The 26,338-nt window shown below is 47.3% G+C and overlaps 1 protein-coding gene across 1 annotated transcript in view; it reads right to left on the bottom strand.

Moving 5' to 3' along the window:
- PDLIM1 (PDZ and LIM domain 1) overlaps positions 1–1,921 on the bottom strand; it is a 47,812-nt gene extending 45,891 nt beyond the window's left edge. Inside the window, exon 1 of the mRNA XM_057530484.1 lies at positions 1,684–1,921. Within this exon, the coding sequence (XP_057386467.1) occupies positions 1,684–1,779 (96 nt within the window). The 5' untranslated portion in view covers positions 1,780–1,921. The remainder of the gene's footprint in view (positions 1–1,683) is intronic.
- Between the last annotated feature and the right edge of the window lie 24,417 nt (positions 1,922–26,338).

Raw genomic sequence — 26,338 nt, 5'->3', positions numbered from 1 at the left:
GTTAATTATAGACACAAAGAGTGGGGACAAATGGACTATGAGGTAAGCGAGTCTAAATGTGCCTTCCCTGGATAAGCATTTATTAATAAGCCTGCAAAGATTTACTGGGCACAGCCAGGTTCAGCTCGGTGCCAGCCTTGGGGGCAGGGGTCCAGATTTGGGGAAGGCACAGTTTCTGCGCTTGAGGAATCTGGCTGGTGGCTGGGAAGACAGCATGTACCTGCAAGAATAATCAAAGTTGTCCCCTGGGGACAGCAGGTGGAAGACAGGGAGAAGACAGGGCCTAAGAACTGAAGCACCTGCCCCTTTTGGGAGTGGGATGGTCAGAGAAGACATCACTCCACTAGGGCCCACCTGCAAGGAAATGTGGGTAGGACTGTGGCTGTAGAGAAGCCAAAGAAGAAGCCCCAATTCTTTTCCTCCTGTGCCTCCCACCATATTCTTTCGGGGGCTGGAGGCAAGGACCTAAGTCAAAAAGACCCATAGGGATCTTCCCCTTCCCTCTCCACCCTCCCCCTCCAAGAAAAAGGAGGAATGTTCAGATGGCTGGGGAGGCAGGTCTAGGGTCATCTTCAGAAAGCAGATGAGCCCAAGAATGGAATGATAGGCCTAGCAAAGCTGGGTACCAGAGAGTGCTTTGCGCTCCCTTTTTTCATTCAGTCAAAAAATATTTCTTGTCCGCCTTTTGGTGGCACATTGAATGTGGCAACTCTCAGTGGGACATCAACCTTGCCTTTAGCCCAGACTAGATGACCAAAGCCTGGGCCTCCAAACAATGAGTCTGGGTCTCCCTCGGGCTTCCGCTTTATTTGGAGATGATGGACCTGGTCGTCTCCGATTGAACCTGGGCCCTTCCAAACAGATGAGGACCCTCTGAGAATTTTTCAAGCACCAGCTTCCCCCAGACAAACACATACGGTGGGAACCCCACCGCACCCCTATTTATGGGGGAAAAGGGCTGATCAGTTGATAATCCCGAAATGCCAGGCAGAAATATGGCACGGCCATCTCCCGCGAAGTAGTGGAATGTCCAAGAGGGTTTATTCGGGTTGGTCTGTTTTCAAAATCCCGCCATTGCTCCAAAAGACATTAGAGAGGTAAAACCTGGCCATGGATCAAGTCCAAAGAGTGAGAAACTAGTTGTTTCGATTGTTGCGTTTAACCTCACTCGCCCTCCCCGCCCCCGCCCCAGTAAACTTCCCATCCTCTCCACCTCACTTTCCAGGTGGTTCCTGCTACTTCCAAACTGCTTTCCGCCGCCCTGCGGCTTGTTTAGAACGGGGAAGCGCTATCTCCCAGCGTGCGGGATCTGCGGGGACCCTGAGCCTTTCACCCGCTGACAAAGCGCGTCCACGCGCCGGCCACGCTTCCGGAGCGAAGGCACGAAAACTGCGCCTTTCTGCCCCGCGGACGAGGTAAGTGGTGCTCCGCAGCCGGCTGGCTCGCCTGGGAGCGCGGCGTCTGGCAAGCGCGGCGGGGGCTGCGGGCCCGAGGTGCGCGGAAAGCGCTCGGCGCACCTGGCGCACCTGGCTGCGCCCGGCCGCCCCGGCTCCGTCCCGGGCTCCGGAAGCCGCCGTCTCCGACAGCGCCCGCGGGGCCCCGGCCGCCCCAGGTCCCCTCTGGGTCACGCCGCTCCCCAGCCCGGGATGGCCCCGCTCCCCGCGCGTCCCAGGCTGCTCTTACCCGGGAAATGGCGAGAGGCTGCTCGAAGTCCTTGCCCCCCACGAGGCGGAAGCCCCACGGTCCCGGGCCCTGGAGCGCTATTTGCTGCGTGGTCATGGCGCGGCGACGGCGGTCGGCAACTCCCGGGGACAGACGGGGCAGGACGCGGAGCGGCGCGCTGGGCTCCCCGGCAGCTGTCGGAGAAAGAGAGCGCGGCGCGGGTCGGGGGAGCCTGGGGCGGGCGGGAGCTGGGCGGGAGGAGGGCGGGGGCGGCTCCGCCCAGGCCGCGTCGCCGCCGCCTGCCCCGCCTGTCCTCCCGCCCGCGGTCGCAGCTGCCCCCCCGCCCTTGGCGCCCGCACAGGGCCTGGCCGAGAGTCGGGCAGAGAGAGTCTGGGGTCAGCTCGGGGGTCTCGGGATCTCAGCAGCCCCGCCCCGGCCCCCAGCGCCACCTCCCTCCCGCGCCAGCCGCCGCCCGGCGGCACTCCCAGCCCCGCCGCGGGCGCTAGGTGAGAGGCGAGTAGGTTCCGGTGACCTCGAAGGAGACAAAGCTTGGCGCTTTTGAAAGAGTCTGGAAGTGCTGTGCAAAGTCATCTCTTTGAGGTTAGCTCCATTTTCACATTTGTTTTATTGTAAACGACAACGATGTTTCAAAGGTGCTTTCGAGTGATCTCGTTTGAAAATATGAAGCAGTCAGGGCTTTTATAGCCCCATTTTACAGATGAATTAACTGGGTCGGCCAGAGGTTAGAAGACCTGCCAGAAGCCACACAGCTTGTCCGTGGTGTAACTGGACCGTCGCCCAGGGTCCCCGTGCCAAAACCCCACACTGGAACTTTTCTAGTGCGAATGAGACCAACGTACGAAGTTGTAAGTGAACTTAAAAACCTTCCTAGAAACCTTTCCTCCCGGCCGGATTCACTGTAGGTTCTGCTCTTCCCAACAATTCACACCTCAAGTTTGAGGCGGACCAAGTGCGTGGAAAGGGAACTGGGTTGAGTCCGAAGACCTGGGTTGCTGACTTGCCACTAGCCTCCTAACTGGGCTCTGCCCCCCTCGCCCTGGAGTACGTTCTCCTCGCCAGATCAGACCACATCTCCTTGTCCACTGGGTCCCCTACTTCCCTCTGAGTAAAGCTGAAATGCCTAAAATGCTTGTAGGGCCACCCACAGAACGGCCCCAACTCCCTCTCTGATCTCATCTCCTGTGCTGCTCCCAGCCCACACTGGCCTGTTGCTTCTGCCTCAAGGCTTTGCGTCAGGGCCTCTGGAATGCTTTTCTCCCAGACATCCTAAGGCTCGCCCTTTGTTCAGATGTCATCATCTCAGTTAGGCCATCTCTGAAAGCCCTATTTAAAGCCTCCTCTCTAGAACACCCTGTCACCTTCCTCTGCTTTTATTTTCCCATTGTATTTATCACCATCTGACAATACTCAATATTTCACTTATTTGTACCCCCCGGTCACCCCTAAGCATTAGTTCCCCTGTGGTAGGGGTTTTTATCTGTTTGGATCACTGCTGTATCCCAGCGCCTAATAATAGTGCCTAGTATGTAGTATTTAATGAATGCAATACATTGGCCAACCTTATGACCTTTGGGTCCCAGGTTCTTCATAGTTTTCTTGGCTCCAATTCATCCTGGCACCTGAGCCCCAGTGTTCTGTCTCCTTGTGATCCTGGCCTACCTACCCAGAAGCCCTGTGCACAGATTTACACATAAAAGGATCATCTTACTTGTCCAGTTGTGTCACAGCACAAATGCCTGGTTTGGGAATGGTTTGCTTGAATTTAGAAATCAAAGTCGTTTTATGTCATCTATCCATCCCTCTCATCTTGCATCCTGATATTCTTTTTTTTTTTTTTAATTGAAGTATAGTTCATTTACAATGTGTTAGTTTCAGGAGTATAGCAAAGTGATTCAGATATACTTTTTCAGATTCTTTTCCATTATAGGTTATAACAAAATATTGAATATAGTTCCCTGTGTTATACAGTAGGTCCTTGTTGTTTATCTATTTTATATATAGTAGTGTGTATCTGTTAATCCCAAACTCCCAATTTATCCCCCCCACTCCCCATCCTGATATTCTTTTTTTTTTTTTCTAATTTATTTAATTTATTTTTGGCTGCGTTGTCTTCGTTGCTGTGTGTGGGCTTTCTCTAGTTGTGGCGAGCGAGGGCTACTCTTCGTTGCGGTGTGTGGCCTTCTCACTGCAGTGGCTTCTCTTGTTGTGGAGCACGGGCTCTAGGCATCCTGATATTCTTGAATCTGAGAAAAAGGAATGGAGTTACAGCCAGGAGCCAACTACCTGCTTCATCGAAGCCAAAAATTATACCCTCTTTGATTAAGATTCTCCTGATTTAAAAACATGCTTGTATTTCAAGTCCCTGCAGAATTTGGGAGAATCGCCAAATTCTGGGTCTGCCCTAAGATGGGTAGCAGTTTTGAATATTTTGTGTCCTAGGAAGAGAAAAAGATTGAAGAGCCACAGCTTCTGTTCTCCCCAAAGGTGGGAACTGCCTCTCGTTCATCCCCAGGTGTCCTGCTAGCATGGACCTGATACATTGTGGGTGCCAGTAGTGCTTATTCTATACAATATTCTTTTCAGATATAGGGCAGAAGTACATAGGTTACTTCATTTAGTTATTAAATGTTGTCAGTTGCAGTCTGGCTCTACATAACAAGAGCTATAAAACAGTCGACACTCTGACCAGGTCATCCCCTTTCTGGGCACTAATTCCAAGGACATAATTTAAAAGAAGAGGAAAAAGCTTTATGTACAAAGATATTTATAGCCACATTATTTATAATGACCAAAAAAACTGGAATTAAGCAGCAGCAGAAAAGTGGCTAAATATGGTATGGCCATATGAAGGAATAGTATGCAGCATAAAAATGATAATCATGAAGTCTATGAGGGACTTCCCTGGTGGTCCAGTGGTTAAGACTCCATGCTTCCAATGCAGGGCGCCCGGGTTTGATCCCTGGTCAGGGAACTACATCCCGCATGCCATAACTAAGAGCCCGCGTGCCGCAGCTAAGATCCAATGCAGCTAAATAAATAAATAAACATTTTTTAGAAGACTATGAGAAGGCAGGGAAATGTGTTTTCAAGATATGTAAAAAAGAGTGGAACAAAATTATTTGTAAACCAATTATTATTTGTAAACAAAATTATAGATTTCATGTTAAAAAATAAAAATTATGTCTACCTATTGCCCAAAATAGGAGAAAGTACAAAAACTAACTTTGTATTGGAAGATGGAATTGGAGAAAAATTTTTTAAATAATTTCTTCTAACAATGATGTAAAGTTTCCAAAGCAAAAATCAATTAAATGGCCTCAACTCCTTGGATGCAGACTAAATGCTAGTCTTTCTGGGGGTAGGGAACCTCATCTTCTATCTTTTCGATCTCCCTCCCCCTGCTCCAGCAAGCCAGCTCTGAGCTGGGCACACAGCATGTACTCAGAAAATACCCAGTGATGGACTGACAGCTCTGACCCCCAAACACAAGCAACCTTGTTTTATCTTAAACACCATTATTTATTAATCCAAACTCTGCAATTCCCTCACTGGCCACCCTTGACTCCTGCAGAGTACCAGTTGAATGGCCTTAAGCAACTTCTCCGAACTTCAGTTGCCTTGTTTATTATCAATATAATGAATTCCATGAAAGTTTTTTGACCCTAAACAGCCTACATCAAAATACCTGCATATGAGGGGGTGCAGGTGGGGTAGAAAGGATGCTGAAGAAATGGAAGCAAGGACAGGAAAAGGACAGAGGAGCAATGGTCTAGGAAGTCAGGGAATAGTGGGTGTTTCCAACTCTCAGTCCAGTTTAACAAGGTGGACAGGTGGGTGGCATCTGCTGGCGGATTTCCCCCCCCCCCCCATCGGGCTTCTGCAGAGCTGGCTACTCCCACACCCAGGGTGCCACTGCCAGGACCCTCCAGAGCCACTGTGCTGAGGGAATAACAGCCCCATTTCTTAAGGACAGTGAGAGTAGGACTGTACTAGCCTTTACATACGGACTTATTTAATCTCCAGGACAAGTCCTGGACCTGCTCAGGGGACTGCAGAGCTCCCATTGCTGGAGATCGCGGCCATGACCCCTCCCCCCTCTGGGACTGAGCCTTGACCCAAGAGAGAGAGTAGGTGACTCCCGGGCTCCAAGCCTCCATTGGGATCTGCGGCCGGCTCTGCCCAGGGGCTAGAGAGGCGGAAGCGGTCGACGGGCTCAGGGCGCAGCGGCTCCCCAATCCCCAAACCGGTGCAGCTGCCCGGGGTTCCCTGGTCAAATGACATCACAACGATTTGTTTCTTCTTTCTCTAAAAAGAACCGAAACCCAAGCTCAGAAGCTTGCAAAACAAAGCATCTTTTCCCGCTGGGTCCTATCCCCCCTGTCTGGTCCCCATCCACCCTCAACCCCGCTCCCAGGGTCAGCGCGTCCTGTACTGGGATCCCACGCGCGGCTGGTCCCACTACACTCCAAGACGGCTGACCGGGGTGGGGGAGGTGCCCTCGGCTGAGCCAGGGACTGGTCAGGGAATCGGACGCCCAATTCTTTACTTTCTCCCGCTTTCTGCTCCGGCCCCAGGGGGAGGGGGAGGGGGTGGGTGGGGGTGAAGGGGTGGGATCCTGAAGTGGCCGTTTGGGATTGGGCGCCTGTCGGATTCCACACGGAGCATGCTCCGTGGAGCGTTGGGCCCTAAGGACACCTGGACACCTGACCTGGCTGAAGTCCCCTCCGGGCTGATAAAGGTGTGGACTGATGAACTGGGAGATCTAAGGCCTGCCGTGTGCCTAGCAGACAAGAAGCTGTTTTGTCCACCTGCCTCCTGGATCCCTGGACACGTGGCACAAAAATCATCAAGTCATCAAAGAGGCCGGACCACTACCATTTCTCAAGCATCCCTGAATATTAAAAGAAGAAATTCCAAAACAAGATCATAGATAAAGTGGTTCATATTAAGCATACATATTGGAAAAGTTAAGACAAAAAGACAATGTCGGGCTTCCCTGGTGGCGCAGTGGTTGAGAATCTGCCCGCCAAAGCAGGGGACACGGGTTCGAGCCCTGGTCTGGGAAGATCCCACATGCCATGGAGCGACTAGGCCCGTGAGCCACAATTGCTGAGCCTGCGCGTCTGGAGCCTGTGCTCCACAACAAGAGAGGCTGCGATAATGAGAGGCCCGCGCACCGCGATGAAGAGTGGCCCCCACTTGCCGCAACTAGAGAAAGTCCTCGCATAGAAACGAAGACCCAACACAGCCATAAATAAATAAATAAATAAATAAATAAAATTAAAAAAAAAAAAAAAGACAATGTCATATAATAGTGTTGTTCACAAGATAATTAATGGATTAATAAAAAATATAATTTACCTCCTGATACCTAAATTTAAAGTTGTGTGATTAACATATTTCATTGCTGTTATTATATTTCAATGGCTTTATATGTAACCTCATAGGGGAAAAACTTCAAAAGTCTAAATTTGAATCTGTAGCGTACATGGACCCACCCGTTGGTCACCTCCCCGAAAGAGGAAAAGTGGCTTGGGGTCAGAGTCACCCAACAGACCCTAGTCCAATACCCAGACAATAAACATTGTCCCCATTACTAAACAGTGACTATGAGTCAGAGTGTGTGCTAGGAACTTGACATATATTGTTGTATTTCATCCACACAATAGCCCAGTGAAGTATTGTGATGCCCCTTTTTTTTTTTTAATGAGTATTTTTTTTTTAAATTTTATTTATTTATTTATTTTTATGGCTGTGTTGGGTCTTCGTTTCTGTGCAAGGGCTTTCTCTAGTTGCGGCAAGTGGGGGCCACTCTTCATTGCGGTGCGCGGGCCTCTCACTATCGCGGCCTCTCTTGTTGCGGAGCACAGGCTCCAGACGCGCAGGCTCAGTAATTGTGGCTCACGGGCCTAGTTGCTCCACGGCATGTGGGATCCTCCCAGACCAGGGCTCGAACCCGTGTCCCCTGCATTGGCAGGCGGACTCTCAACCACTGCGCCACCAGGGAAGCCCCTGTGATGCCCTTTTTAAAAAAAAAAAAAATTATTTATTTTTTTGGCTGCGTTGGGTCTTAGTTGTGGCACACGGGCTCCTCTCTAGTTGTGGCCGCATGGGTTTTCTCTCTCTAGTTGTGTTGTGCGGGCTCCAGGACGCATGGGCTCTGTAGTTTGCGGCACGCGGGATCTCTCGTTGAGGTGCACGAGCTCAGTAGTTGTGGCACGTGGGCTTAGTTGCCCCATAGCATGTGGGATCTTAGTTCCCCGACCAGAGATCGAACCCGTGTCCGCTGCATTGGAAGGCGGATTCTTTACCACTGGACCACCAGGGAAGTCCCGTGATGCCCTTATTACAGGAGGAAGCTGAGGCACTGATGCGCTGCCCAGGTCCCCCTTCATGGAAGGACTTATTTTTCCAGTTCTTGGGAGGTGGACAGCCTTCAACTTTTAGCCCCCTCAGGGACTGCCACTGCCCAGAGAGCAGCCTTGCCCACGGGCATGCCCTACCCCAGCCTGCCTGCATTCAATGACTGATCTTGGGATAAAAGACCAGCCATTTGGGCCCAACATGGGACAACTCTGATGGGTCATTATGGCTCCAGAGATCCCTGTAGCTCAGCTTCTCCCTCTGCCCAATCCAGCTTCCTCTCACTCCCTCCCCCAGGCACTGAGCCCAAGGGCTCTCCTTAATAAACATCCTGCTTAGACACTCTGTCTCTGGGACCAGAGAACTCAGCCTGCAATAGGCCCAGAGAGGTCAAGAGACTTCCATAAAATCACTCAATAACCAAGTAACAGAGCAAAGTCTGGGCTGGGGAGGCAGAGGAGGAGCTACAGGGTCCAGAGGACTTTGTAACAGAAAAAGGGAGGGACAGGAGGTTATTCAGGGGTTCCTAGGATCCCAGAAGACACCTCATGTCCACAATTCACGGAGGGCCCAAGGGCCAGATCTTCCTTCTCCACTAACAGGGACACCCACAGCCCAAGTGTCAGCAACTCAACTAGACTAGAAGTCTTTGCGGGATGGGTTTTTGGACTTCCTCCTTGGAGGAAGTAGAAATTGAGATAAGCTTTAAAAGTATGAAAAAATATGGAGGCAGAAAGGCCATACTGAGCAGCAGAAACAGAACAAAGTAGTAGGAAGGGTGGGGGATGGTCTGGTGAAACAGCATTATTGGGTGATGGGCAGCCTGGAAAATTCTGTGGGGTGGGCTCTGAGTGCCAGAGGCCTGCTGTGGTGTGCAGTGGGAACAGGCAAAAGCTTTCCCTCCATCTCATCTCATTCCTCCCATTCCAACCGTTCTCTCTCTCTCTCTCTCTCTGTGACATCCTCCCCCAAATCCATTTCTTCTCAGGGTTTGATCGTGGTGCTGGCCTGGTCTGGCCATGGCTGATACTGAAACTGACTATTTATAGCATTTGAGGACAGATAGAGTGGCAGGGCCAGTTTCCATGACGCCAGGGCTCCCGGAGGTTGGCTTCCTCTCTGTTGGGTCTCCACCCGCCCGCTCTGGGTCTGTCTTCTCTCCTATCATCTCTGATGCTCTACTTCCATGTGGTCATTTCTTGGGTAGCATCAGGGCTGCTGCTGGGTACGCTAGCAATGATAACTGACTTCAGATACCACACCTGGACACCCCACTCCTTGTATTAGACCACATTCCAGGCTGAGGAGATGTCTCAGCCATCACCGCTGGGTGGTGAGCCTGGGGTCTTCTCCTACTTCCAGGACTAGCCACTTAGCCTCTGCCTTGAGCTCCTACCCACTGACCACCTGAGGTTATGAATACCAGAGGGTAGGAAGAGAGGATACAAATTACAAAAGTCTAGAGGTAAAAGAGGCCAGAAAAAAATTAAGGTGGAAAAATGACCATGAAGACATGTGCTATCCAGCCAGACATTAGCTCCTATTTTGGGTCTTGGAAGCATGCTAAAAAGAGAGTTCTGTCATTGGTCAGTTGTGAGGATTTGACAAACTACTTAGCCTATTGGGGCTGTTTCTTCTGTTTTAGTCAACAACTATCTACTGATACTCCCCATTTACTATGCGCTGTTCTGTGCACTAAAACATCAACAGCAAACAAAACAGACAAAAATTTTCTCCCTCGTGGAGCTTACTTTTAGTGTAAGGGACAAACAATAAAATAAATAAGTAAACTATGGTGTGTTTTGTGGATATAGATTTATGTAGGTGTGTGTGTATTTAAATAACTATGTATATCTATGCGTATTTGCATGCCTGTTTTTCTGCCAAAAGCGGCTAGGAGCAAAGATACTCCAGAGCAATGAGTACGCTTGCTTTCCTGAACTTGGTTTCTAAATGCCATAAAAAGAACCAGGGCTTCTCAAGGAAATTCTAGGGCTGCAGCAGGATAGGTACAAGAGGAGTCCAGATTAGCTTTTTATGCAGAGAGTATGAAAGTGCTTGAATAAGTGGTGGGCGTATTGCAGGAGAGGGAAATGTCACATCCTGGGACCTGCAGGAGTCCTTAGGGTGGACCACCAAGTGAGGGTTCTTGGTCTTGTAAGCAGGAAAGAATTCAAAAGTAGCCAGAGTAAAGGGAAAGCAAATTGATTTAGAGAGATACACATTTCATAGGCAGAATGTGGACTGTCTCAAAAAGTGAGAGCGGCCCTGGGGCATGGGTTCATAGGTTTTTATAGGTTAAGTAGTTTCATAGGCCAACGAGTGGGAGGAATATTCTTGCTATGTCAGGGCACGGTAGGGATTTCCCAGGAATTGGGCCACTGCCCACTTTTTGGCCTTTTTTGGTCCTCCTCGGAACTGTCATGGTGTAAGGGGGAGTGATTTTAGTATTACAATGAAGGTATAATGAGCTAAAGGTCAATGATTGGACTATTCTCAAAGCCACCTTGGTTTCAACTTATTCCAGCTGGTCTTTATCGCATTCCAACAGCTGCACCCCTTCTTCATTATCTAGCGTTTGTGTCCCGCCCCTTTCCCTCCTGTCTCATTCCCTGCTCAGAGATTTTACTCTCATATTCTTATGGGAAGCAGAAGGGCAATGGTCTGTCTTCTGTAGCTGCTTCAGAGCTGAGCAGGGGCATCGACCCTGCCTGTCAGGGAGTAAAAATCTCTGGATTTTTACTGTCCCCTGTCTCCAGGGGCAGGACAGCTTCTTGTTTTAAGTCAGACGGAGGTATGGGTTGAAATCCTCGCATAGCCATCATTTTGATGTGGAACTGTTGTAACCCAGAAGACACGAACTTTACCAAGAGGTTAAAGAGGCAGGGTCCAAAGAAGAGGAAGAGGAGTATGACCATGACTGGACCCAGGAGGGGCAGGAACCAAGCAAGGCTAGGGAGGGTGCTCTTAATAGTAGACCAGATGGCATTAGGGTCTGTCCCCTGCTTGTAGTGGTATAACCATGATGCCTGTTATTAAATCTTTTTGATGTTCATCTTGATCTGGCCCGAGTTATTCACGTAGGTACAGCAGGTTTTGTTTATGACCACACAAATACCACCCTGCTCATCCAGGAAGTAATCCAACGCCAATCTATTGTCCATGACCACATTGCCCAGTGAGTTTAAAGAAGTTGAAAGTCTATTTAGGGCATTGCTGGTGGTCAGGGCTAGGCTCTCTGAAGTGTTAGTTAGATTTTCTAGGGTTACCTCATGGTAGGCAAAGCCACCCCATGGAGCTGACAATCCCCTGCCAGTCCTATTCCTGCTAATATTAATCCGATGGCCCTCTTGGGACTGTATTGAGTATTATTATGAATTATGACTGTGAATGGGACCAAGTGTCCTAATGTACCCTCTCTCTCGTGCCACACATTATGGATATAAGGATAAGCATTTACGAAGGGACCAAATTTTCCCTGGGGTGCGCTTGTCTTTGGGCTCTCATTCTGGGAGTTGCCACGTATGCAGACATATCCTGAAGGTGAAATAAGAGATCTGGGAACAGAAGAGTTTAGCAAGGAAGCAGCCGTAGGGATCCATGGAAGGGACAAGTTACGAACACAATGCAGGGAGAAGGGCCCATTAGTATATTCAAAATAGTTAAGTCCGGAGTATTCCATGCCCTCGGCTTAGATGAGATGGTATAGTAAGAAGGTTTTAACCCACTGCTTCCGTAGAGCCTGACAATTTCTAGCCCAATTTTTAGTCCATTCCATCCCTATCCCATAGGCACTTGGGGTCTGGTCTTCATTATAAGCACACAGAATGAAGGCATCCGCAGGAATGCAGTTTGGGTCTGGGTTCCAAAACACTGTTGTGATATTACCATCTGGTGGCCAGGGATTGCTCTAAAGAGGCTCACCATACCCAAGAGAACCATTAGAGGTGTAGTGGCATCAGAAGCATGACTGGTTTTCTGAATAACAAAAGTAGCCATGATTAATGGAAAAGTTATAAGCACCCTTTTAAAAGGAGTCAAACATAGGCAAGGTATTGGGCCTGACGGGGGGTATTACCCATCGTGCTCAAATCGGTGGAGGGAGGTTTTTCCATGTGTTCGAATTGATAATACTTTTGTTGTATGTACCTATTCGTACCTGAAATTGTTGTTGTAAGCCAGGATTTTTATGGCAGACCCAACAATTAACTAGTTTTTCTCCCCGAGTGACTGTTTTAGATGTGTTTACGAAAGCATTATTTTCCCATTCCCCCTGAGCCACGACCATCGTCAGAAGTCCTACTAGGAGTATCATGGCTTTTGACATCATATTACTATATATTTGTTCAGACCCAGCGGAGGCAAAGAAGATGTTTACCTGGGGAAGGGTGTTCTGAAAAGTGGCAGAATAAGAGCATGATAGTCATGCTCTAGTCAGATATGAAGAGGTCAACCCATATCTGTTCTCTGGAACAAGTATCTGAGGTCTTCCACTGCCTCGCAGGAGTAGGTCCCCTCTGGTTCCTATTGAGTCTCATAAGGTACAGGTTTTATTCTAGACAGATGTACCCAGCTAGTAACTCCTCTTAGCTTGACAGCAGTTGGAGTACTTAGTAACACTTGATATGATCCCTTCCATTTTGGTTGTAGCTGGTCCTCAAGGGACCCTTCCTTCCAAGTTTTTAGTAGGACAAAGTCCCCTGAGTGGACAGAGACCTCGGCCTTTTCTTTTGTGGGGGTGGGTAGCACTTCGTTCCCTTGGAGGGCACTTTGAACTTGGCTCAAGCTAGCAATGTGGGAGACCAATTTGTGGGTTTCCTCATCAAACAAAAGATCTGAAGTCAAAAAAGGGCCTTGCACAGGTCATTTCAATGGGACTAAGTTTTAAAATTCCCTTTGGGGCCACCCTGGTCCATAGAAGGGCTGAGGCAGGAGGGAGACCCAGGTTTCTGAAGTCTCGGCATAAATTAGCAAGCGTTCTTTGTAGAACATGATTTGCCTTTTCTACCTTGCCTGAGGATTGGGGCCTCTAGGAAGAGTGGCAGCTGTAGTTAATACTCAGAGCTGAGGAAACCTGTTGGGTCAGTTTGGCAGTGAAGGAAGGTCCGTTATCACTCTGTAAGCTTTTGGGTAACCCAATCTCGGAACTATCTCTTTAAGCAGAAATGTGCATACTCCTATTGCTTTTTCAGTTTTAGTAGGGAAAGCTTCTATCCACCCTCTAAATGTGTCTATGAATAACAATAGGTGTTTCCATCCCCTACATGGGGGCATTTGGGTCAAGACCACTTGCCATTCCTCCCCTGGATAGGTTCCCCAATGTTGTATGGGCCAAGTTAGGGGGGGGAAGTATGGGGTGTCTTCCTGGGCCACTGGGAGCACAAAGCTCACAAGCCTTGGTGACATTTTTAACAATTTGGGACAGTCCTTTACCCAGGAACACCTTTGTAACCAGTTTGACTAGGTAGTCTTGCCGTAACTGGGAGGATTCATGGAAGTGCTTAAGTATTTTCCATTGCTCGGCCCCAGGAGTGAGAAGCTTGTTATCTTTTGTCAGCCACCCTGAGAGGTCTCTTTCCAGTTCCCTACCTTTACCCCACTCGAGTTCTTCTGCTGTATAAGGTGGCACCATTGAGAAGGAAGGAGCTTTTGTTCCGAGAGCTGCAGCTTGTAGGGCCAGCTGTTCTTTGGCTACTGTCTTAGTGACCTTGTTGGCCAGGGCATTTCCCTTTGTAAGGGAGGTTTTGTCCCTTTGGTGGCCTCTGCAGTGAATGACTGCAACCTCCTTTGGAAGCTGGATGGCTTCTAGCAGTTCTAGAATTTCTGCCTGGTGTTTTATAGGGGACCCGTTGGCTGTTAGTAATCCCCTTTCTTTCCATATGGCATCATGGGCCTATAGTACTAGGAATCCGTACTTGGAATCAGGATATATATTGATTCTTAATCCCTTTCCTAGCTAGAGTGCTCTGGTCAAGGCAATCAATTCGGCCTCTTGGGCGTAAGTGTGAGACGGTAGAGCTCCAGACTCAACAATTGTCTGCAAGCTGACTATGACATAGCCGGCCTTTCTAACCCCTTCATATATACAGCTGCTTCCATAGGTAAATCATTCTGCATCAGGATTGGTCAGGGGCTCATCCCTGAGGTCAGGTCTACTGGAGTAAACTTGTTCAATAGCCTCCACACAGGAGTGAACAAGGGACCCTTGGGGTGGGGGGTCTGGCCTTAGAGTAGCTGGGTTCAGGGCTTGGCAGACCTTAAGAGTTACGCCTGGGGTGTCCAGTAGGAGGGCTTGGTGTTTAAGTCATCATCCACCCATCGGACATTGGTGTCCCTTTGCTTCTAGGACTCCTTGTACTTGGTGAGGAGCTAGGGCTTCCAGTGGTTGTCCCAGAGTGAACTTATTGACCTCTTCTACTAACAGAGAGGGTCAGCCACTGCCCTAAGACATCGTGGTCATCCAGTGGCCACCTGAACAAGTTGTTTTGAGAAATGAGCTATTGGTTTTGGGAGGTCCCCAGGTTTTTGGGTGAGGACACCCAGGGCTACCCCTTGTCTCTCAGCTATATAGAGGGTAAAGGGTTTTTCTAAGTTCAGGAGACCTAATACAGGGGCAGCCCCTAATTTTAGTTTTAGAGCTAGGAACGCCTGTTGGCAATCTTAACCCCAGTTGAGGGGTTTGTGGTCACCTCCTTTCAGGGCCTCATAGAGAGGCTTTACTATGAGCCTGAATCCAGGTATCCAGATCCTGCAAAATCCTGCCATCCCCAGAAAGGTCCTCAGTTACCTCTTAGTCTGGAGGGTTGCAATGGCTTCCTTTCAGTCCTGGGCTACAGTCCTCATCCCAGAGGTGAGCACATATCCCAGGTACTTAACCTGTTGGGTGGAAATCTGGACCTTGTGAGGAGACTCGATATCCTCATCCCCCTAGGAAGTTGAGGATGTGAATGGTGTTTTTATCTGAGTCTTCCCTAGTGGGACTGGAAGTTAGGAGGTCATCTCCATACTCTAGGAGAGACCCATTGACCAACTGTAATTCTGTTAATTCCTTTGCTAATGTGTTCCCAAATAGGTGGGGGCTATACCTGGAGCCCTGGGGCAGCGTGGTCCAGGTTAGCTGGGAAGTGTTATGAGTATCTGGATCTGTCCACTCAAAGGCAAAGAGATATTGGGGGTCTGGGTGCAGGGGAATGCAAAGGAAGGCGTCCTTTAGGTCCAGCACTGTAAACCAGTTAGCATTTACTGGAACTTGGGTCAGTATGGTATATGGATTAGGGACTATCGGGTGATCTGGGACCCACTGCCTCATTAACTGCTCTCAGGTCTTGAACAAACCTGTATTCTCCACTTTGATTTTTTAGCATGTGTCAAAGTTTCATTTATTTTTTTAAATTTTATTTTTAATTTTTTTATTGAAGTATAGTTGATTTACAGTATCGTGTTAATTTCTGCTGTACAGCAAAGTGACTCAGTTATACATATATATATATACATTCTTTTAAAATTCTTTTTCCATTATGGTTTATTACAAGATAATGAATATAGTTCCCTGTGCTCTACAGTAGAACCTTGTTGTTTTTCACTTTGTTTTTTTTATGTGCAGAATGGGGGTATTACACAGAGATTGGCAAGGTCATAACAGCCCATATTTTAAGAACTTGGTTATTAAAGGCTGGATACCTCATTGAGCCTCGGGCTCAAGGAATCCTGCTTTTTTTCCACAGGTACTCAGCATTGGGTTTTAATGAAATCTGAACTGGGGGCACATTAGTAGCTCTGCCAGGAACCTCAGAGTCCCAGACAGGGGGGTTTACTTGAGAAACAACATGGGGTAGAAGGGAGACTTCCTCTGATTTGTGACCAAGGCAGTCAGGCTCCCGTGGCTAAGAGCAGTTGTTTCTCCTGGTGGGTGCCTTCTCTGAGGGAGTATCCGAATTGAACTATTGTCTGGAACTTGGTGAACAAATCCCTTCCCAACAAGGGGACAGGGCACTCAGGCATGAGCAGGAACTGGTGGGCAAAGGTAAAACTTCCTGGTAAGCAGTTGAATCGTTTGGCTTTGGGCCGTCCATCGACTCCTGTTACTATACAGGATTGAGAGGACAAGGGTCAAGGGAAATCAGTCAGCACAGAGTAGGCGGCTCTGTATCTAATTAAAAAAATAACTTTCCTACTTCTCATGTCAAGGGTTACCCGAGGATCCTCCGGGGAAATGACCAGGCATCCTTTGGGAGCTGGGGGGTCATGACTTCCTGGGTGCCAACAGCCTTCAGTCCTCTCAGCCATCATCAGTTTGGGAGCCCCAAGTCCCCTTCAGGACTGGGGGCAGTCCCACTTCCAGTGGCCCTATGTTTGCATATCGGGCAGGGTCTTGGTGGACTTTTCCCAAACAGAGGGCGTTCATCCTTCCAGTGGCCCTCCTGGCTGCATTTAAAACATGTCCCTTCTCCGTGGGGCAGTGGCTCTGATCCAGATTTTCTAGATCCTGCCCGCACCCCCCCACCCCCGGTGAGCTTTCATAAGCCGGGGCGGGAACTCTGAGGTTGTGCAGGGGCTAGTGCTGCCGCCAATAATTGTGCCTTTCGTTGTTGTCCCTGAATCCTTTTCACTTCCTCAACCCTATCTCTACTGTTAAATACTCCAAAGGCCAAGTCCATGAGCTGATTCATGTGGGGTTGGGGTCCCATAGCTGCCTTCTGTAATTTTCTCCTAATGTCTAGGGTAGATTGTGATAAAATGGGTATTTACTAGGACTTGCCCTTTGGAGGTATGGGATTAATATTGGTATACTTTCTTTTTTTTTAATTGATAATTAATTTTTTTTTCTGGCAGGCACACGGGATCTTACTTCCCCCATCAGGGCTCGAACCCGTGCCCCCTGCAGTGGAAGCACAGAGTCTTAACCACTGGACCACCAGGGAAGTCGCGATATTGGTATACTTTCTAAAAGCTTCTACCAGGCAGTCCTGGAAGAGGGCTGGATTCTCATCTTTTGCCTGTGTTACTGAAACCAAGCAGGACCCTGTGGGGTTCCTGGGCACAGAAGCCTTTCCGTGTCCCACATTCCTTGTTTGTAGGGAACAGGCTCCAGCCTCCATGACCTACCCTGAGTTCCAAAGTGCCGATTCGAGCAGTTGCTGATCAGAGAAGGCAGAGGTAGATTACGTGCTCCTGATTTTGGACTGCCATTTCATCAGCAGATACCAGGGCTGCACCGAAGATCCTGCTTTTCTCTTCAAAGGTGCAGCAGGTAGAAAGGAGGGGATCCACCCAAGTAAGCTCATAGAACTTTGTCAGCTTGGTGAATTCCTCCAAGGACCGGCTGGGGTCCTCAGAAAAAAAAAGACCAAATTTCTCTTTGCAAGTAGTTAGGTCAGCCATAGGAAAAGGGACATGGACCCTGATTGTTCCTCTGTCACCAGCCAGCGCTCCCCCTGAAGGACAGAGTTTGGTATTGGGAGGCTGGTAGGTAGCCCTGTTGCAGGAAAGGGGATCCCTTCCAGGACATGAGAGTGGGCTCTTATCTAACACTTGGAAATGAATTGTCTGAGGAGACACTCATGCTGACAAATCAAAAGACTTTATTGGGAAGGGCCTCTCCGGGCCCCCCGGAGAGCAGTAGTGGAAGGGAACCCAGGATGACTTCTCTGCCACGTGGCTCGAAGTCTCAGATTTTATGGTAATGAAGTTAGTTTCCAGGTTGTCTCTGGCCAATCATCTCTGGCCCATATTTGGTGACTAAGGGTCCTTCCTGGTGACGCACACATCTCTGAGCCAAGATGGATTCCAGCGTGAGGGCTTCTGGGGGTTTGGCAGGACATATCGTCTCCTCGCCCCTCCTTTTGGCCCCTCCCAAATTTTCCTGATTAGTTTTCCGCGGCAGCAACAGAGACCTCCTGTTGTGAGACAACTCAGGCAAGCGATTATCAATGTGCCTGGCCAAGGTGGGCAGTTTCGGTCAATGGTTCCCTAACAGCTCTGCTTTGTGTAGCACGGGCAGGACTCACCCCTGGTAACGGAGGATACAGGACAGGGCTGGAGGGACAAGGTGGTGGGATTTCCAGCTGTCCAGGTGGGGCGCTAGGGGTAGATGGTCTGAAAAACTGTACCCCCTCACAATTGGGAGAAGGGGTGGGAGTTCCCGGTGTGGACCTCGAGGAGGTGGACTCATAAGGGGGTCATCTAAAACACGAATGCCAGCTAAGAAATGTAGAGGGAGTACAGGAGTTTAAAAACCATCTTTTTGCAATATCATAGTCAAAATTAATTCAGGCAGGAATCATCACTGGGTGCAAAATCTAGGGTGAGAGTTTTATGAGGAACAGGATGCTTTTATGCTCTTTTTTTAAAAAATAGATCTTCATTGGAGTATAATTGCTTCACAATACTGTGTTAGTTTCTGTTGTACTACAAAGTGAATCAGCCATATGCATACACATGTCCCCATATCCCCTGCATCTTGAGCCTCCCTCCCATTCTCCCTACCCCACCCCTCTAGGTCATCGCAAAGCACCGAGCTGATCTCCCTGTGCTATGCGGCTGCTTCCCACTAGCTAACTATTTTACATTTGGTAGTGTAAATATGTCAATGCTACTCTCACTTCTCCGCAGCTTTCCCCTCCCACTCCGTGTCCTCAAGTCCATGCCTATGTCTACATTTTTATTCCTGCCCTGCAACTAGGTTCATCAGTACCATTTTTTTTTTTTAGATTCTATATATATGCGTTAGCATACGGTATTTGTTATTCTGTTTCTGACTTCACTCTGTATGACACACTCTAGGTCCATCCACCTCACTACAAATAACTCAATTTCGTTTCTTTTTATGGCTGAGTAATATTACATTATATATATGTGCCACATATTCTTTATCTATTCATCTGTCGATGGACACTTAGGTTGTGTCCATGTCCTGGCTATTGTAAATAGAGCTGCAATGAACCTTGTGGTACATGACTCTTTTTTTTTTTTTTTTTTAAGTTTTTACTTGATTTTATTTATTTATTTATTTTATTTTTGGCTGTGTTGGGTCTTCGGTTCGTGCGAGGGCTTTCTCCAGTTGCGGCAAGCGGGGGCCACTCTTCATCGCGGTGCGGGGACCGCTCTTCATCGCGGTGCGCGGGCCTTTCTCTATCGCGGCCCCTCCCGTCGCGGGGCACAGGCTCCAGACGCGCAGGCTCAGCAATTGTGGCTCACGGGCCCAGCTGCTCCGTGGCATGTGGGATCTTCCCAGACCAGGGCTCGAACCCGTGTCCCCTGCATTAGCAGGCAGATTCTCAACCACTGCGCCACCAGGGAAGCCCATGACTCTTTTTGAATTATGATTTTCTCAGGGTATATGCCCAGTAGTGGGATTGCTGGGTCATATGGTAGTTCTATTTTTAGTTTTTTAAGGAACCTCCATACTGTTTTCCATAGTGGCTGTATCAATTTACATTCCCACCAATAGTGCAGGAGGGTTCCCTTTTCACCACACCCTTTCCAGCATTTATTGTTTCTAGATTTTTTGATAATGGCCATTCTCACTGGTGTGAGGTGATACCTCATTGTAGTTTTGATTTGCATTTCTCTAATAATTAGTGATGTTGAGCATCTTTTCATGTGCCTCTTGGCCATCTGTATACCTTCCTTGGTGAAATGTCTATTTAGGTCTTCCGCCCTTTTTTTTTTTGTAATAAATTTATTTATTTTGGGTATTGTTTTGTTTTTCTTTTTGTATTTTATTTTATTTATTTTTTTATACAGCAGGTTCTTATTAGTTATCCAATTTATACATATTAGTGTATATATGTCAATCCCAATCTCCCAATTCATCACACCACCCCCCCCCCAGCACTTTCCCCCCATGGTGTCCATACGTTTGTTCTCTACATCTGTGTCTTAATTTCTGCCCTGCAAACTGGTTCATCTGTACCATTTTTCTAGGTTCCACATATATGCGTTAATATACGATATTTGTTTTTCTATTTCTGACTTACTTCACTCTGTATGACAGTCTCTAGATCCATCCACGTCTCTACAAATGACCCAATTTCGTTCCTTTTTATGGCTAAGTAACATTCCATTGTATATACGTACCACATCTTCTTTATCCATTCGTCTGTCGATGGGCATTTAGGTAGCGTCCATGTCCTGGCTAGTGTAAATATTGCTGCAATGAACATTGGGGTGCATGTGTCTTTTTGAATTATGGTTTTCTCTGGGTATACGCCCAGTAGTTGGATTGCTGGGTCAAATGATAATTCTATTTTTAGTTTTTTAAGGAACCTCCATACTGTTCTCCATAGTGGCTGTATCCATTTACATTCCCACCAACAGTGTGAGAGGGTTCCCTTTTCTCCACACCCTCTCCAGCATTTGTTGTTTGTAGATTTTCTGATGATGCCCATTCTAACTGGTGTGAGGTGATACCTCATTGTAGTTTTGATTTGCATTTCTCTAATAATTAGTGATGTTGAGCAGCTTTTCATGTGCTTCTTGGCCACCTGTATGTCTTCTTTGGAGAAGTGTCTATTTAGGTCTTCTGCCCATTTTTGGACTGGGTTGTTTGTTTTTCTAATATTGAGCTGCATGAGCTGTTTATATATTTTGGAGATTAATCCTTTGTTGATACGTTTTCAAATATTTTCTCCCATTCTGAGGGTTGCCTTTTCGTCTTGTTTGTAGCTTCCTTTGCTTTGCAAAAGTTTTAAAATTTCATTAGGTCCCATTTGTTTATTTTTGTTTTTATTTACATTACTCCAGGAGATGGATCAAAAAAGATCTAGCTGTGATTTATGTCAAAGAGTGTTTTTACCATGTGTTCCTCTAAGAGTTTTATAGTGTCTGGTCTTACATTTAAGTCTTTAATCCATTTGGAGTTTATTTTTGTGTGTGGTGTTAGAGAGTGTTCTAATTTCATTCTTTTACATGTAGCTGTCCAGTTTTCCCAGCACCACTTGTTGAAGAGGCTGTCATTTCTCCATTGTATGTTCTGGCCTCCTTTGTCGTAAATTAGGTGCCCATATGTGTGTGGGTTTATCTCTGGGCATTCTATCCTGTACCATTGATCTCTATTTCTGTTTTTGTGCCAGTACCATACTGTTTTGATTACTGTAGCTTTTGTGGTATAGTTTGAAGTCGGGGAGCCTGATTCCTCCAACTCCGTTTTTCTTTCTCAAGTTTGCTTTGGCTATTCAGGGTCTTTTGTGTTTCCATATGAATTGTAAAATTTTTTGTTCTAATTCTGTGAAGAATGCCATTGGTAGTTTGATAGGGATTGCATTGAATCTGTAGATTGCTTTGGGTAGTAGAGTCATTTTCACAGTATTAACTCTTCCAACCAAAAACATGGTATATTTCTCCATCTGTTTATGTCATCTTTGATTTCTTTCATCAGTGTTTTATAGTTTTCTGAGTACAAGGCTTTTGCCTCCTTAGGCAGGTTTATTTGTAGGTATTTTATTCTTTTTGTTGCAGTGGTAAATGGGAGTGTTTCCTTAATTTCTCTTTCAGATTTTTCATTGTTGTTGTATAGGAATGCCAGAGATTTCTGTGCATTAATTTTGTATCCTGCAACCTTACCAAATTCATTGATTACTTCTAGTAGTTTCCTGGTGGCATCTTTAGGATTTTCTATGTGTAGCATAATGTCATCTGCAAACAGTGACAGTTTTACTTCTTTTCCAGTTTGGATTCCTTTTATTTATTTTTCTTCTCTGATTGCCACGGCTAGATCTTCCAAAACTATGTTGAATAAGAGTGGTGAGAGTGGACATCCCTGTCTTATTCCTGATCTTAGTGGAAATGCTTTCGTTTTTTCACCACTGAGTATGATGCTTGCTGTGGGTTTGTCATATATGGCCTTTATTATGTTGAGGTAGTTTTCCTCTATGCCCATATTCTGGAGAGTTTTTATCATAAATTGGTGTTGAAGTTTGTCAGAAGCTTTTTCTGCATCTATCCAGATGATCATATGATTTTTATTCCTTAATTTGTTAATGTAGTGTATCACATGGATTGATTTGCGTATATTGAAGAAGCCTTGCATCCCTGGGATAAATCCCACTTGATCATGGTGTATGATCATTTTAATATGCTGTTGGATTCTGTTTGCTAGTATTTTGTTCAGGATTTTTGCATCTATGTTCATCAGTGATATTGGTCTATAATTTTCTTTTTTTGTGATATCTTTTTCTGATTTTGGTATCAGGGTGATGGTGGCTTCAAGTATCTCCCCACAGATTGCTTATTAGATACAAAGGAAAAAACTACAACAACAATACATTGTAATGAAGCAGGACTCGCTTTTGGTGACACCTCCCCCAACCCCTTTTATTTAGTAGAGGGTTGTCTGATGTTTCCTTGTGATTAGGTTCAGGTTATGCTTTCCTGGCTGGAATGTTACGTAGCAATGCAGCGTACTTCTAAGGATGTCATGTTTGAGTCACACAGTGTTCTTTTTTTTTCTTTTTTGGCTGCGTTGGGTCTTCGTTGCTGCACGTGGGCTTCCTCTAGTTGCACTGAACGGGGGCTACTCTTCGTTGTGGTGCACAGGCTTCTCATTGTAGTGGCTTCTCATTGTAGTGGCTTCTCTTGTTGAAGAGCACGGGCTCGGGCTTCCCTGGTGGCGCAGTGGTTGGGAATCTGCCTGCTAATGCAGGGGACGCGGGTTCAAGCCCTGGTCTGGGAGGATCCCACATGCCACGGAGCGACTGGGCCCGTGAGCCACAATTACTGAGCCTGCGCGTCTGGAGCCTGTGCTCCGCAGTAAGAGAGGCCGCGATAGTGAGAGGCCCGTGCACCGTGATGAAGAGTGGCCCCCGCTTGACACAACTGGAGAAAGCCCTCACACAGAAACTAAGACCCAACACAGCCAAAAAAATAAATAAATAAATAATAATTAAAAAAAAAAAAAGAGCACGGGCTCTCGGCATGGGGGCTTCAGTAGTTGTGGCACGCAGGCTCAGTAGTTGTAATTTGCGAGCACTAGAGTGCAGGCTCAGTAGTTGTGGCACACGGGCTTAGTTGCTCCACGGCATGTGGGATCTTCCTAGACCAGGGCTCGAACCCGTGACCCCTGCATTGGCAGGCAGGTTCTTAACCACTGCACCACCAAGGAAGTCCCACACAGTGTCCTTTGACCCCTCACTGGTGATGTTAATTTTGATCTCCTGGCAAGATGGTGTTGAATTTTGCCATGTTGTTAGCAAACGCAAGTTCATGTGCCCAATGCACAGTGAGGCCAAACGATCCCAATATGTCATGTTAGAGTTTGGAGCAGAGAAATGTTTATTGCAGGGCTATGCAAGGAGACGGGTGGTGCATGCCCTCCAAAGCCTGGAGTCCCTGAAAGGTTTCAGCAAAACAGTTTTAAAGGCCAAGTGGGGAGCAGAGTTGCAGGGTACATGATCAGCTTGTGCACAATTCTCTGATTGGTTGATGTTGAGGTGGTGAGCGTTAATCAATCCTTAGGTGCCAGTAGGTGCGTGGGAGGGGGGAGGGAGGCTACGTGCTCAGGATCATCAAGCAGTTAATTTTTTCCATTTGGTGGTGGTTTTGGTCTCTGAAAAACTCAGGAAATAGGCTTGAGATACTATTATCTGTGTACTTCAGAGAGGAGCTACAGTAGAGGATATGGGGGAAGGGTCTGTCCCAGGAAGGACCCATAGGGTCCTGCTCAGATACAGAGGGACTGTATTCTTCAAAAATGGCAATGTCATAAAAGACAAAGGAAGGTTGTGGACGTGCTTCAGATTAAAGGAGAATAAAGAGTCAGACAATCGAAGTGCAATACATCTGATAGTAGACTTGACCTTGTACTGGAGAGAGAAATGGATACAGATGGTAGAAAAGCATTGCATCAATGTTAAATTTACTGGTTGATAACTATGGTTGTGTAAGAGAATATCCCTATGTTTAGGAAACATACTGAAGTATTTAGGGACAAAGGGCCACATGTATATAACTTATTCTCAGATGGTTCAGAAAAAAGTTGTGGATTTGTGACTGTGTGAAAGAGAGACAAAGAGAACGCAAATGAAGCAAACGGGATAAAATGTGAATAAGTGAATTTGGGTAAAGGATATATGGATGTTCTTTGTGCTGTTCTTATTCTTGGAACTTTTCAGTGATTTTGAACTTATTTCCAAATAAAATGTTTTTTAAGAGAAAAATATAGCATGATAGATGGCGTTATGTTCAATGGAGAAAAATAAAGTAAGGTTGCAAATGTCAATCATGAACTGATGAGGGAAGACTAAGGAGCAGGACCCTATGGGGCTTCCCGGGACAGAACTCTCCCCACAGCGTCTGCTTTAGCTCCTCTCTGAAGTACCTAGATAATATAATCTGATGATTTTCAGATGCTGAAAACTCGGTTCCTCAGTTTTTCCGATGCTAAAACCACCACCAAATGGAAGAAATTAACTGCTTGCTGATCATGAGCACGTAGCCACAGACCTTCCGGTGCCTAATGATTGGTCACCATCAACCAATCAGAGAATTGTGCACGAGCTGATCAGTACCCTGGGCTACCCTGCCCTCACCTTGCTGAAAGCCTTCATGCAGTTTGGGTTTTTGAGCAAGACCCTGGCGTTCTCCTTGCGTGACCCTACAGTAAACGTTTCTCTGCTCCCAAACTCCATGAACTTGCGTTCAGTAAGAAGACTTCAGGAAAGTGATGTGAGTCAAGACCTGAGCCCGGTGAGTGAGCAGCCCATGTGGCGATGCGGGGGAAGAGCATTCAGGCGGAAGAAATAGTAAGTTCAAAGATGGGAACAAGCGTGGCACCTTCATTGGCAGTGAGGCCAGTGAGTCTGTAGCTGAGAGAGTGAGGGGAGGAGTAGGAGATGAGGTGAGAGAAATAAGAGAGAGCCTGTCTGGGCGTTTGAGAACCACTAGAAGAAAGAGGGAAGGTCCTAAGGGCTTTGCACAGAGGATTAACCTGATCTTTTGTTTTCAACGCTCTGCTTGCTGTGTGAAGCAGATGGAAGAGGAGGCAAGAGCAGAGGCAGGGGAGCAGTCATTGGGTTGTTGTAATAATCCAGGCAAGAGACAGTTATTGGCTGGGACCCAGGGTGGGAGCAGAGGGGTCTGCGAGCAGTGCTTGGATTCGGGCTATATTTTAAAGCATTTGCTGATGGATAGGAAGTGACGTACAGGAGGGATGTCGTAGATGAATCAAGTGTTTTGGCCTGAAGAGCAGCTACGAGGATGGAATGTCCGTTAACTGAAATGGGGGAGCCTGTGGGTGAAGCAGCTTTGGGGATACACTGAGGAATTTAGTTCTGGACATATTTAAGTTTCAGACACCCATTCAGTATTTCAGTGGAGGCGTGGAGCAGGCAGCTGTAGGTAGGAGTCAGGCCATGGGAGAGCCCCAGGCAAGAGATGAGCATATAGAGGATTTTTAAAGACATGAGAGTTGATGAGGGCACCGGGAAAGTAGAGAGGCGAGGGCCCAAGATTGGGCCTGGGAACGCCAAGTGCAAGCTGCTGGCCTGGGAAATGAGAAACTACCCAAGGAGGCTAAGAGGGGGCAGCCAGAGAGGGAGGAGGAGAACCAAGAGAGGGTGGGGTCCTGGAAGCCAAGGGAGGAAAAGTGTTTTGAGGAGGAAGGAGTGATCAGGTGTGTCAGATACTGCTGGCAAGTTGAGGGAGTCAGGAGTTAAGAGTCAACCGCGGGGCAATTATACTCCAGTAAAGATGTTTAAAAAATAAATAAATAAAGGTAATAATAACTTAAAAAAAAAAAACCAACTGCGGGGGCTTCCTTGGTGGCGCAGTGGTTAAGATTACACCTGCCAATACAGGGGACACGGGTTCGAGCCCTGGTCCGGGAAGATCCCACATGCTGCACAGCAACTAAGCCCGTGTGCCACAACTACTGAGCCTGCGTCGAGGAGCCTGTGAGCCACAACTACTGAGCCCTCGTGCCTAGAGCACGTGGTCTGCAAGAAGAGTAAGCGACCACAATGAGAAGCCCGCTCACCACAACGAAGAGTAGCCCCTGCTCGCCGCCACAACTAGAGAAAGCCTGTGTGCAGCAAGGACCCAACACAGCCAAAAATAAATAAATAAATAAATTTATAGGGGGAAAAAAATCAAGCGTGGGATGTAATGTTGTTAAGGTCACTGAGGGTTCTGACAAGAGAGTTTTATTGCGATGTGGGTGCAAAATGCTGATTGGAGTGGGCTCAAGGAGGAATGAGAGGGGAGGAACTGGAGACAGCAAGTAGAGACAGCTGTACCGAGGCCTTTTGCTGTAAAGGGAACGAGAGAAACGAGGCAGTAGCTGGAGGAGGAGCAGGAG

This window comes from Balaenoptera acutorostrata, chromosome 16, assembly GCF_949987535.1.
Source record: "Balaenoptera acutorostrata chromosome 16, mBalAcu1.1, whole genome shotgun sequence".
In the NCBI taxonomy this organism is placed as follows: domain Eukaryota; kingdom Metazoa; phylum Chordata; class Mammalia; order Artiodactyla; family Balaenopteridae; genus Balaenoptera; species Balaenoptera acutorostrata.
This window is presented reverse-complemented; position numbering and strand designations above follow the sequence as displayed.